Source organism: Girardinichthys multiradiatus, chromosome 12, assembly GCF_021462225.1.
Source record: "Girardinichthys multiradiatus isolate DD_20200921_A chromosome 12, DD_fGirMul_XY1, whole genome shotgun sequence".
Taxonomy (NCBI): domain Eukaryota; kingdom Metazoa; phylum Chordata; class Actinopteri; order Cyprinodontiformes; family Goodeidae; genus Girardinichthys; species Girardinichthys multiradiatus.
Genome location: NC_061805.1, coordinates 19,809,955 through 19,821,769, shown reverse-complemented (window position 1 = coordinate 19,821,769; position 11,815 = coordinate 19,809,955). Strand labels below are relative to the sequence as shown.

Sequence of the window (11,815 nt, the reverse complement as noted above, 5' to 3'; positions counted from 1 at the left end):
CAGTAAACAGATCTTCGGGGCTGACCTTCCCTCCATGCAGGACTTGTGCAGGTCTCTGGTCAGGAAAAGGGGAGTTAAAATCTATGTAGACCCCACACCTGTTTAGACTACATAGCGCATTTTTGCTTGACAACATATTTGCAAAAACCACAGAGACAGTTCTTTCCCCCGGGCTATCACTATGATGAACACGTAACAGTCAGAGTGCCATGCATATTTGCACCTATTCAGCATTGCCTACCTCTTTTCCAGAAACACTGCATATATACGTATTTTAAAGAAAGAAACCACCCTTTTATTTTGTATTTTTCCCGATGTTTTCACTGAGAGCAATGTGGACTCGAAGTCAAATTCCTTGTCTGTGTCAAACCTGGCGAATAAAGATGATTCTGCTGCCTGAATCACAGCTGTCAGAAATAATAACTGTTTTGTGGCGCTAACGGGGCCAAACGGCGCGAGTGGGCCTACGTCCACGCCACCTGCCACCTCCATGTGGGTCTTGAAACACCGCGGGCTCCAGCCTGGAAGTGCGCGACAGCCGCTGCTGCAGCTCCTGCCTCACAGCCACAAACCTCTGTTTTTTTCTCTCAGTCACTCACTAATAGTCAACGCTTTTAAAACCGTTGCTGTTGCTTAATCCAAATTTAAATTCTTATTTCAAATTCTTAGTTTTAGTATTCGTTGTTGTTTTGCGACTGTGGCTCAGTAGGAAGAGTAGTCGTCTTGCAATCAGAAGATTGTGGGTTTGATTCCAGCTTCCTCCTACCATAGGTCGATGTGCCCCTGGGCAAGGCACTTAACCTCAAGTTGCCTACCGATCTGCGTATTGGTGTGTGAGTGTTTGTGAGTGCAATTGGGTGAATGTGGCTCTAGTGTAAAGTGCTTTGAGTGGTCTGTATGACTCAAAAAGCGTTATATAAGTTCAGTCCATTTACCATTTAATTCGATTAAACCGCATTCTCTTCAGTCAGTCAGTCAGTTATTTTCTACCACTTCTTGGTGCCTATCTCCAGCAGTCTACGGGCGAGAGGTGGGGTACACCCTGGACAGGTCGCCAGTCCATCCCACGGCAACACACAAACAACTATGCACACGCATTCTTTTCAATTAATGTTTATTTATTTTTTATTCATTGCAACTTGTTTCGAGGCGTCCATCTCAAGGCCTTTTTAAACACATTCTGCAATCTATATTGACCTAGAGTCCTAATACATAGGAATTGCTTTTTTCCTCCTCTATCCTCTTTCACGCTAATAGATGCAGCCTCCTTCTTGGTTTGGTTTTATCACAATCAATATGAGAATAAGCTTTATTTGCCAAGTTTGTGCACACAAGCAAGGGAATTGGCTTCGCTTCCACTTGCTCTCAACGAGGACAATTTTTTTCGGATATTTAAAGGGGAAATAAAAATTAATTGCCTTAAAACTCAGTCTCTGTGGCTCTCTTTAATTCCTTCTGTTTGGTGGCTTAACCCGTCAAATTTGTCTCAATCAGCCAAAACAAAGCTAGGATATATTTGCCCTTTCCTTTGTGGCAGTTAACACAGTGAACTAGATTATCACTAAAATTAATTCAGTCAAGTAATTCAATCCAAAAGCAACTACTGTCTTCACATATGTCCAGCATGCATCATTGATGCCTTCACATTGAGGATAAACCACAAGAAGCAATCATTAAAAAAGCTGGCTGTATCACAAAGTACTGTTTCCAAGCTTATTAATGGAAAGTTGAGTGGAGGGAAAAGATGTGGTAAAATGGTAAACAATATCAGATATAACCACACCAATCAGAGGAGTGGAAGCAAAGCCCATTCATAAGTTTGGGGGAGATTCCCAAGAGGTGGACTACCTGAGTATTGTTACTGACCATGTCGACCCCTGCATGACCACCCATGTTCTGATGCCTACATCCAGCAGGTTAATGCACCATATCTCAAAGCTCAAATTATTGGACTCCAAAGGCCTCCATAGTCACCAGATCACAATACATCAGAACACCTTGGGAATGTGCTGGAACTGGAGATTCAAATCATGAATCACAGCCAACAAATCTACATGAACTGCATGACGCCATCATGTCAACCTGGACCACAATCTTGGAGGAATGTTTCTAGAAACTCTTCAGGCCAAAAGCCTCCTATAGTTTTGATAGCCCTTTCCAGGATAACCAAGCAGATGCTGGGCTACAATACTGGTAGTCCATCAAATATTTAAAGTTAGTAACAAGTTAATTTCATAGCTAGGATTCTTTTAATATTGTTTTAAACATCTAGAATCTTTACTTTCCATTGGTTGCCAATCAGCTGGGAGGAGCTGCAAACAGCAGACTATTAACCTTTTTCCTTCTGTGTGCAGACAAAGATAAAAGCTTAGTAAAAATACTTTTGTTTGCAGTTATAAGTCCAACTTATAGCTACATTTAACACTTATACTCTTCCTAACTTAGCATCAGAGACACTGCATGAAAGCTGCCACATACAGTTTTAAAGGTTATTCCATTTTTAAAGCAGTACTACTAACCGTACAAAATGTAATCATGATTATCATCAAAACCAATAATGATTTCCATTTGTTGACATTTTTATTGTTTGAAAATTTGATTTATGGAATATGTTTGGCCCAAATAATTATGTAATCTGTGCAAAGAAAGTCAGTCTAAATTTCTGAAGAACTAGAAGTTAGATAAAATGCAAGTTTGTTCTTCAAAGTTAAAGCAAAACATTTTTATTTCCAGTTTTGTAAAAAAAAAAAAACACAATAAAGGGCAAAATTAAACAGATCCTGAGTAGTGTACACAAAAAACAGAATGTAAATAGCAGAGAGGGCAGTCTTGCTTCCTTAAAGCGCCAAGATTTTGACTGATTAGCTTCCAAGCTATCTGAGGAAGAGATCATTTAATCATTTACAGATATCACTATAGAATAGGAATTAAGCATTAACAGCTGCTGCCCACCCAGACCTTTCTCCATTCTTTTTCAGATTTATGGCATCTTCATTACTAAAACCCCTGTAACAGCCTCTGATTTCAGCTGTGGTGCGGAACCCAGCGGAAGCGGTACCCCCCCTGCAGGGTCTTTGATGTAAATGCATGCCCATGAGGAAACACCTGAGTCCGAATAGTGCAGTGTTCTCTGACGGAGGTTCTGAAAGATGAGACATCTTCTGTTGCCTCTGGTGCATCAACATTCACGGTGCTGTTGTATGGTGTGGACATCTGGAAGCTGGAGAACGCACCGTACATGCGTATCGTCTCTGACTCCTGCAGTGCTCCTGCAGAGCTGCTGAGCAGGACAGCATTGCAGTGCATGCTGATGTCCCTCAGCAGGTCCTCCACTGAGTCAGAAGACTCTGTTTCATAGCCTTCATCCAGGCGCTGCCTCTTCCAGGGACTCAGAGAGGTGTCTTCCCTGCGTGGCATTGCCGGTTGTCCAGCATCTCCATCTTTGACTGTCATCAGTCTCTAAAAGAAACAAAACAATCAAAAGTTTTGATTTTTATATCAGCTGTATAAAGGTGCGATTCAGCAATGGATTCCTTAATTCCCTGAAACCTTTTTGATCTACCTAGGCCTAGGCTATTATTTATGACACTTTTATAGTGGTTAAGCTGTGAAATAGATTTAAAACCTGTTTTAACTCACATGTTTGTTATGATCCACAGATCTTTAGTTATTAAAGTTTACAGAGAGATGTCTTGACCAGTAACCACACAAATGCAGGCAGCAATTACTGGAAGAGCAGGTCTGCTTTATTCAAACTTAAAATCTGTGACTGATTAACAATCCTGGGCAGTTGAGAGCGCTTTAATCAGTATCTTCAGATATATTACCAGTGCTAAGTTTAAATGGTGTGTTTGCCAACAAAAATACAAAAATACCCCCCAAACTACAACTACCCCCCAAAATTACCCTGGTAACTAAAAATGTTTCTGCCTTGTAAATGCACTTAGTGAGATGGGTTTTGAGCTTACTTCGAGAGCTGAGGCAAGGTGCTTTGCTCGACTCGCCAGCTGCTTGAGGTGCAGGTTTTTTTCCTCAAGGGAGTCCAGTTCTTGCTGTCGCCTGTGAAGAATCTTCTGGAGCTGCAGACAAATATTACCAGATATTTTCCGTTATGCTATTTGCTTTGGGAATTCCTCCTTTTGCTGTGGCATCAACAACATGCAAGAAAAACTTTGTGATCAAATTTGTATGTGGCAGTCTCAAATGTGGTCTTTAGAGCAACTAATCTTCAGAGCTGCAGAGCTGGCCTAAAGCACAAGCTAGGTAAGCAGCTTCTTAAGGTTAGGTTTAAGCTAGGTTTATTCTTGACCCATAGAAAAGGGCACAAGGGTGCACGCGCCAACAGTGACGCAATCGCACCGTCCCCAGCGTTGTGGTGCCTGGTCGTGTACCTCCGTTTTGTAATTTGGCGCAGAAGGGAGAAAGTAACAGAAAACAAAAACAACAAAGAAAAAAGGTAAGAGAAATGCGAGTTACAAAGTTAGATTGTATGCATTAACACCTTTTTTTTAATTATTGTTAAGATTGTGAAATTGTATCTAGGTACAGCTTGAGATCCTTTACTTTGCAAGAAACAGAATCATGTTGATAAGTAATGTTTTTGATAGTGCACACAGCCATTTTTGGTGTTAGGTGAAGCGCTTCTTCTCCTTTTTACTATATTTCCACTGGTTATCTAGCATACTGCCCCCTCTGTTTTTGGAGAATACTGCAGCAACGTCAGCATATGGCAAATGGGGGGGTGTGATTGATTTTAACATTGAAAATAAAGTCACCTTATTATTCTGTTATTCGTACAGTAAGCTCGTTCTTTAACTGACGCGTTCCTCGTTTGTAATTTTGTGCATTCCTGATGAATTAAAGAGAATCATTTTACACGGTATTCCAAATAAACGGTCAACAAACTGTATGAAACCAAACCATCTGCACTGCATCCATCTTCAAAATTGATTCTTTCTGAAGCACCTTTATAGCTATGTAAATATCAGCAAAAATGTCCTGTTTTTTTTTAAAACACAGACATGTGGCTTTTCTACATGGAGTTTGCATGATTTTTGTGCATGTGCAGGTTCTCTCCAAGAACTTCAGGTTCGTCCCACAGTCCAAAAACGTACATGTTAGCCTAATTGGTCTCTCTAAACTGCCATTAGAAGAGTGTGTGTGTGTGTGTGTGTGTGTGTGTGTGTGCATAGTTGTTTGTCCTGTGTATCTCAACATTGCCCTGTTACAGACTGGTGACCTGTCAAGGGTGTACCCAGTCTTTGACCCAGTGACCCTAGGAGATAGGTAAAAACAATGGCTGGATGGATGAATAAGACCAGTAGGAAATACCTTCATTGTCCACGTTATAAGTGACAAACTGTCAATGAAATATCAGAACAACTAATAAATCTAGAGACTATAAATGATAAAACTTTAGATTTGCAGTTATCTTAATAAAAAATTTGCTTATTTTGAATTTTGCATGGAAGGTTTCCTAACATCTAACATAAGAAACTTTAATATTCTTTTACATTTAAAACTGACTTCACTTTAGGATTCAATCTGGTGAGTAAAGGGTTCAACCTGAACTAGGCACCCAAATTCATTTCTACATAGAGACCACAACGGCTTTTATATAACTTTAATTCAGAGCAGGGCTGTGCAAGAACTAGTTTTAGTCCCCTTGTCATTCAATATTTGTTTACAAATTCAAATTAAAATAGATTAATAGTTAGTTATACATAAACATAAAAGTTTTTAGACTATTGTCCACAGGAAAATTATGTAAAAAAAAAACAAAACTCTAGAAAGCTCTAAAGAGATTGTCATAAACTCTGTATATCTTCGGTCCCAGGCCTGCATGTGATGTTATACCAAAGTAGAGCATGATTTAAAACTTGCCTTTTTCAGATTAATAATTTATAGATTGTTGAGATATTTATTTAGTAAATTGCTCTGCCCCAAGATGCTGTGGACACAAACTTTGCTTCATTGTATACATCACAGAAAGAAAATCAAGTCTCCAATGATATAAATAACCCTAACATTAGGTAATACCTGTTTGTTGATGGTCATGGAGTCTTCCAGTGGTCTCCCATGACACTCTGCAATGCCCCTCCATGAAACTCCATCCTGGGCTGTTTCCGTGGAGTGAACCACGCTGTCCTCTGGAGAGAAATCCCTCTGAGGAGTTAGGGGGGGTATAACACACCCTTGAAATGGGACAAGTTCAGACAGACAGCTTTCTCCTGTGGCACTAGAATCTGACCGAGGAGAAAGATCACCAAGGAAGAAATGACCAGGAGTTATTTGGAGGACGGGTAATCAGAACATGGGTCATACCACTGTCAGAACTTAGTTCCCTCACCTGCAATGAAATCCAGCACATAATCTCTATAGTGCTGCTCATTTGGATCTGACTCATTCACCTGTGAGCAAATACAGGTGATCATTAGGATAGCGATAAAGAAACCAAGAAAGTTGTACCTGAAAATCCCACCAAGTCAAAGCAAAGTCAAGGCATTGTGTGGAAAAAAAAACTTCAGGTAAGGTGCTAGTGTTAAGTAGTCTGTCATGATTAAATATCAATACCATTGTGCAGTATTCTAGCACCCATGTGTCAAACATTAACAGATCAGCATCCCTATTAAATCTCTTGTATCGGTTTTGTATCAGTTGCAAAGCTAAACCAAGAGTCAGAAAATATTAAAACCAGCTTAAAATAATGTAATTTTATTGTGTAAAATGATTTTATTCTCACCTGAGAGCCGAATGGGTCTCTCTCTTGAGTCACTGCAGAGGCAGAGCACTCCAAATCATCCCATTCAATTGTTGTAAAAGCTGGAAAAAAAAAAAAAAAGAATGAAAAAGCTTGAAAATGTTTGGAGCTCGCAATATCAAGGGCCGTGGATCACCTTGGTCAGCAATGCAGGGAAATTCAACATAACCACTGACAGGACTGCTGCTTCGTGGCACTGGGAATTTATCCTGCAAGAATAACGCCTGTTATCAAAGTTTCCATTCATTATTGCACACTTTCTGAAGAGAGAGGACTTTGCTTACTGTTGCCCTCCTTCCACACTGCCCCAGTCTGTTGGGCCAGGCAGCACCGAATGCGTTCCTCTCGTTTTGCGTCTCCATCATCAGCTCCATCCGTCAGAAACTGAGAGGAACATGATTTAAATTTGTAGCTGAAATAGTCGACCTTCTCCCGGTTTGTGTCTCTCTGTGCCGCGGTTTCCCACTCCTGGCCCAATCAAATCCACTCGTTCGGTCTCTAGGGAGTGCCAGCGTCCTCGGAGATGAAATTAGCGCAGTTACAGGTTTTCTGTCAAAAATTGGGAAAAGGTGCCGCGCAGAACCGCGCCATCTCAGCGCCAGCGGGTACGCACTGCAGCGCTCCCTCCGTCTGCGACCAGCATCCACATGCTGTCAGGTCTTATTGCAGTTATGCACATTACATATATGAAAATATACCAAACATTTACAGTAACCATCAAATTATATGGCAAAGATTGTGTATTACAGGCAGACAATGGATAATTTTACTTTTGCCATTTTCCTTTTATAGTATGCTGTCCTTTGGTCTATCGTGCGTAATTTCAATCCATTTACGTAAATCATCCCGAATCCACACCAAAGCTTGTTGCGCCCGAAAAGCGACGTGGAAAGGGGAAAAAAATGCACTAAGAGCAGGCAGCTCAGTAAACAATGACCACTGTCTCAATTAATGAACAAACAGGGGGATGCCAATTGGTCCTTATTGCGCTGAATGCACTTGGCTGAGCTGCCACGCGTAATGGATTATCAGACAAAGCCGCGAAATTGCCTGGTCTGTGTTGGCACAGTTTGTCTCCAAATACTGCAGTTAACAAAAACGACGACGTGCCGACCTTCAGGCAACAATAGCTACTGGAAACACTACTTTTAGAAAAGTCTTTTCACTAGTTTTCATTTTCTTTCATTAGTTTACCTCCATGTGTGTTTCCTTGATTATTCTAAATATCAGCAAACAATATATCTGCGTTTCTGACATGTTATTCGACTCGCTGATCCGTTTGTGTTTAGGTATCTTCTTTCTGTAATTGCTGGATTTTATCGACAAATCCAGCCCGCCAGTGATTGGTATCAGCCGGAAGTCTTAACTTTCCCAGAATTAAATGTGTGACAAGCAGCCGCTTATTTATGTAAAGATCCAATGACAAATATTAATAATCCCATGAGCTGTCATCTGAGCTTTCATCTATTTGATTGAGATTACATTTGATAAACCACACAAATTTGTTAAAAAATTGAAAGGTGTGTGAGTCTTGCTAAAACGTCTTTGTTGAATTTAGGTCTGGACTTTGATTAGGGCATTCTAACACATAAGTAGGCTTTGATTTAAAATCATTCTGTTGTACGTTGTCCTGCTGAAAGATGAACTTTCATCCCAAAGTCAAGTCTTTTGCAGCTTTTCTTCCATAGTTGCCCTGTATTTAGGTCCATCCAGCTTCCAGTTAACTCTGATCAGGTTTGTTCCCACAGCATGATGCTGCCACCTTCATGTTTCAACATGGGGCTGGTGTGTTCATAGTGTTACCCATTATTAGATTAAATGTGCATTTTTCTGTCACTCCTTTTGCGTATAGGCTAAGTTCATGTTTGGTCTCATCTGACCAGAGCACTTTAGTTTAACCGTTAGCTGTATTCTATTTGCTGCTTGTGATAGACTCTTAAATGGGACTTCTTATGGCTTTATTTTAACAATTGCTTTCGTTGTGCCACCCTTGCATAAAGGCTTAACTGTATGGGTACAGGATCAACAGTTAGCCTATCTACAGACTAGGCAACCTGAACTGTGAATCTCTGCATCTCACCGCCAAAGTAAAAGCAAACAAATTTTTTTCATACACTTTATTACTTAAAACAGTCAATAAATAACATGCAGAGGTTCCAAATCCCTCATTAAAGAGGTTACAGATTTTTTTCCCTTCTACAATATATTAGTAACACACACAAATAAATAAAAATATAATACCAAGTAAACCTTTAGTGGTTGCAAACATGACTGTTCATGAGGTATTTATGCAGTTCAGGTCTATGAAACCAAATAATTATTCTTTGCTCCTAGTAATCTAAACTAAAAGACTAGAATTTGGCTTTTTTAGCCTTGGAAAATGTGATGTGTTACATCACTGACATCACCTTTAGAGTCTCCTGATTCAGAGACACCAACAGCTTTAGGTTGTCTTTGCATTCCTGTGCCAGACTGTTGTCCTGACCTGGAGACACCTCCACTATCAAACACTTCCCGGGACTAAATGCAGCATTTTCACATGACTGGATACAAACTGACTGCGTACATAGATCATCTCTGAGATGGTCCCATTTGTCTTCTGCCAATACTATGGCTGCCTGCCCTGCAAAAGTGTGTTCAGTTTTCAGTAATTCACAGGCAAATCTGAGGGCACAGCAAGCGGTCAGAGATGGTGGGTATTTATTGAAAGCATAGTCTGCTAGAGTCAACTCACATACTTTTTGTGCAAGCTTACTGCACTTTCTGATCTTTACTATCTCTGAAGTCACTCCTGAAAATCTATCACTGCTGTTGTTCTTAGTCACAAGCTGGGCTGCCTCGGCGAGGTTGCCAAAATAGTCCAGGAAGAAGGCCAGGGTGGGTGCAGCAAGGCGGAAGTTAAGGCGGAGGAGGACGAGACACTCCAGGTTGCAGAACTGCTCCTTAGTGAAAGCATCGCAGCACAGAGACAAGAGATAGCTGACTGATGGATAGCGCACCTCTACCTACAGGGAGAAAATAGAGATAGGAAAATCTGAATGGAGTCAGAGGGATAAGCCTCTGAAAGATATCATTGAAGACAGACCTGTTTACTGGCTAAGAGAAGTGCAGTTACACCCAGGAGCTGGAAGCAGTCTGTGGCCACTGGAGTGGATGCCAGGAATCTGTCCATGATGTTCACAGTCAGGCAGCAGCATTCAAAGGACAGACGGAAGTGTTTATGGACAGGGATGAGCCAGCTGACCAGCTTACAACGTGCATCTGCAGTCAGCTGCGGGCAGAACAAAGATTCATCAGAGAACAGACGTAAAGAAATCATGCACTGCATGAAAAAAATATTTGCCTTACAGTTTTCTTGTTTTGCTAATTTTTAACACTTACATGTTTCAAATCAAACACTTATTATAATATCAGACAGAGTAAATACCTAATGCAGTTTTCAGAGGAAGATTCCATTTACTACAGGAAAAAGTTATCCTAACCACTGCCATCAAGTGTTTCGATAAATGGGAATGACTCTTTTGAATCACTGCGGAGAGATTTTGGCCCACTGCAGAGAGAAGAATTTCTGATTCCATCAATTATGGACAAATCATCTTGGTCCTGAAGGACCAAAGCAGACCCAGACATCACACTTTACTTGACTGTTTGTATAACCGTGTTTTGTCCCTAAATGTTGGGTTAATTTTACCCCAGATGTAAAAGGATGCACTCCTTCCAACAGAGAAGGTTCAACTCTCGTCAAAGTTTTCTTTTAGAATAATTAATTAAAAATAGCTTTGTAAACTTTTCAAGATTGTTAGAAATAAAGGATTGTTTGATTTTTTTTTTTTAGATTGGGACAGGCTGTATTGCCTTTTGAGATCTTTAAACCTACTTCATGTTGTCAGACGGTTTCTATTTCAGCAATTTCACATTTCTGACAGTAGCCAAATCGGGGTGTTTCTAGAGAGATTAAATTCAAAAGCAAAAATATAGGAAATCTGTAACGGGGCAATACTGTTACCTCCTACCAATTCTATGTACTTTGTTCTTGTTAATTTTACACACTCTACTACACACTCTTGATGCATTGTGAATATCTCTCTAAGAAAAGGAGTTGACTAAAACCAAATATGATGTAAAAATGTAGAGTTAAAAAATAGCTATTGCATATTGCACAATATTGCATGCAAACAAGTGAAAATAAGCCAGTTATAGATATTTTCTTGATTTCCATTCATCAGCCTGAATAGGCAATATTTCTTGTAGCCTACTTGAGGTTGATGTGCCAGGCTTAGGCAGGGATGAAACTGCGACTCTTTCTCCCTCTGGATCCTGAAACCGACGTCTCCGTACTGCAGGTACCAGTTGGACAGCTGTCCATCAGCGGACTCTGGTACTTCTGAGCCCAGGTGAGGTGCATTTGTTTGAGAACGTAGCGTAATGGGAGAGGAAACCAGATCGTCCTCGAATCCAGAATCCCCCAGTCTGGACATGAATCTCTGCTTCCTGTGCCGAGAGATTTGCGGAGGCGGTGTGAGTCTTCTTTGAGAATCGGTTTCGCAAACAGACTCGTCCTTTCCGAATGACACCATGTCTACCTGTTCGTCGGTCTTTCCGGCTGTTGCGCATAAACTTCTAACTGTATTGTGGTGCTGACGTCACGTTTCCCGGGGTATTCCCCGCTCGTGCAGGTCTGCTTTCTTATGTTGCCGTGGCAACCAGAGTCGCACCAACCTGGGTAGGTTTTAATTAACAAACCTAGAACCATATGGTAATCCCAGCAGCTGTTGATTTTAGGCTTATTCAACAGAAACCATGAACTAATTATAAAACATTTATTTAGTCACACCACTTTAAAATAAACGTCCAATATTCCCTTGAAAATGTGAAATTAGCTACTGGTAGTTTTGCAGAGTAAGTAACTGAGTACAGACTTAGATTTTGGAAAGTAAAATGTCCTAAAGTTACCAAGTGTAATTTAGTTATACTTGAGAAACTATAAATCACATTATAAAGTATATTAGGTTAATTACCTTTGTAAATATAGGTTAGGTCAAACCTTTCAAATGC

General features: G+C 40.4%; 2 protein-coding genes and 1 long non-coding RNA gene across 3 annotated transcripts; all 3 read right to left on the bottom strand.

Annotated features, from left to right (window-relative positions):
- Nucleotides 1-2,707: 2,707 nt before the first annotated feature.
- LOC124877609 (multicilin) lies at nt 2,708-6,434 on the bottom strand. The gene is made up of 4 exons (XM_047380944.1): nt 6,350-6,434; nt 6,040-6,245; nt 3,969-4,079; nt 2,708-3,459 (listed from the first exon to the last, which is right to left on the bottom strand). Exons 1-4 carry the CDS (start codon nt 6,432-6,434, stop codon nt 3,025-3,027), a joined length of 837 nt encoding a protein of 278 aa, XP_047236900.1. The 3' UTR covers nt 2,708-3,024.
- Nucleotides 6,435-6,758: 324 nt separating this feature from the next.
- On the bottom strand, nt 6,759-7,406 carry LOC124877581. The gene is made up of 3 exons (XR_007040569.1): nt 7,045-7,406; nt 6,897-6,969; nt 6,759-6,822 (listed from the first exon to the last, which is right to left on the bottom strand). It is a non-coding gene; the product is annotated as an uncharacterized LOC124877581 (long non-coding RNA).
- A 1,456-nt stretch (nt 7,407-8,862) lies between these two features.
- Nucleotides 8,863-11,430, bottom strand: LOC124878328 (cyclin-O protein A). Its single transcript, XM_047382213.1, has 3 exons — nt 11,017-11,430; nt 9,846-10,031; nt 8,863-9,765 (listed from the first exon to the last, which is right to left on the bottom strand). The coding sequence occupies exons 1-3, from the start codon at nt 11,335-11,337 to the stop codon at nt 9,151-9,153; spliced, it is 1,122 nt and encodes a 373-aa protein (XP_047238169.1). The 5' UTR covers nt 11,338-11,430; the 3' UTR covers nt 8,863-9,150.
- Between the last annotated feature and the right edge of the window lie 385 nt (nt 11,431-11,815).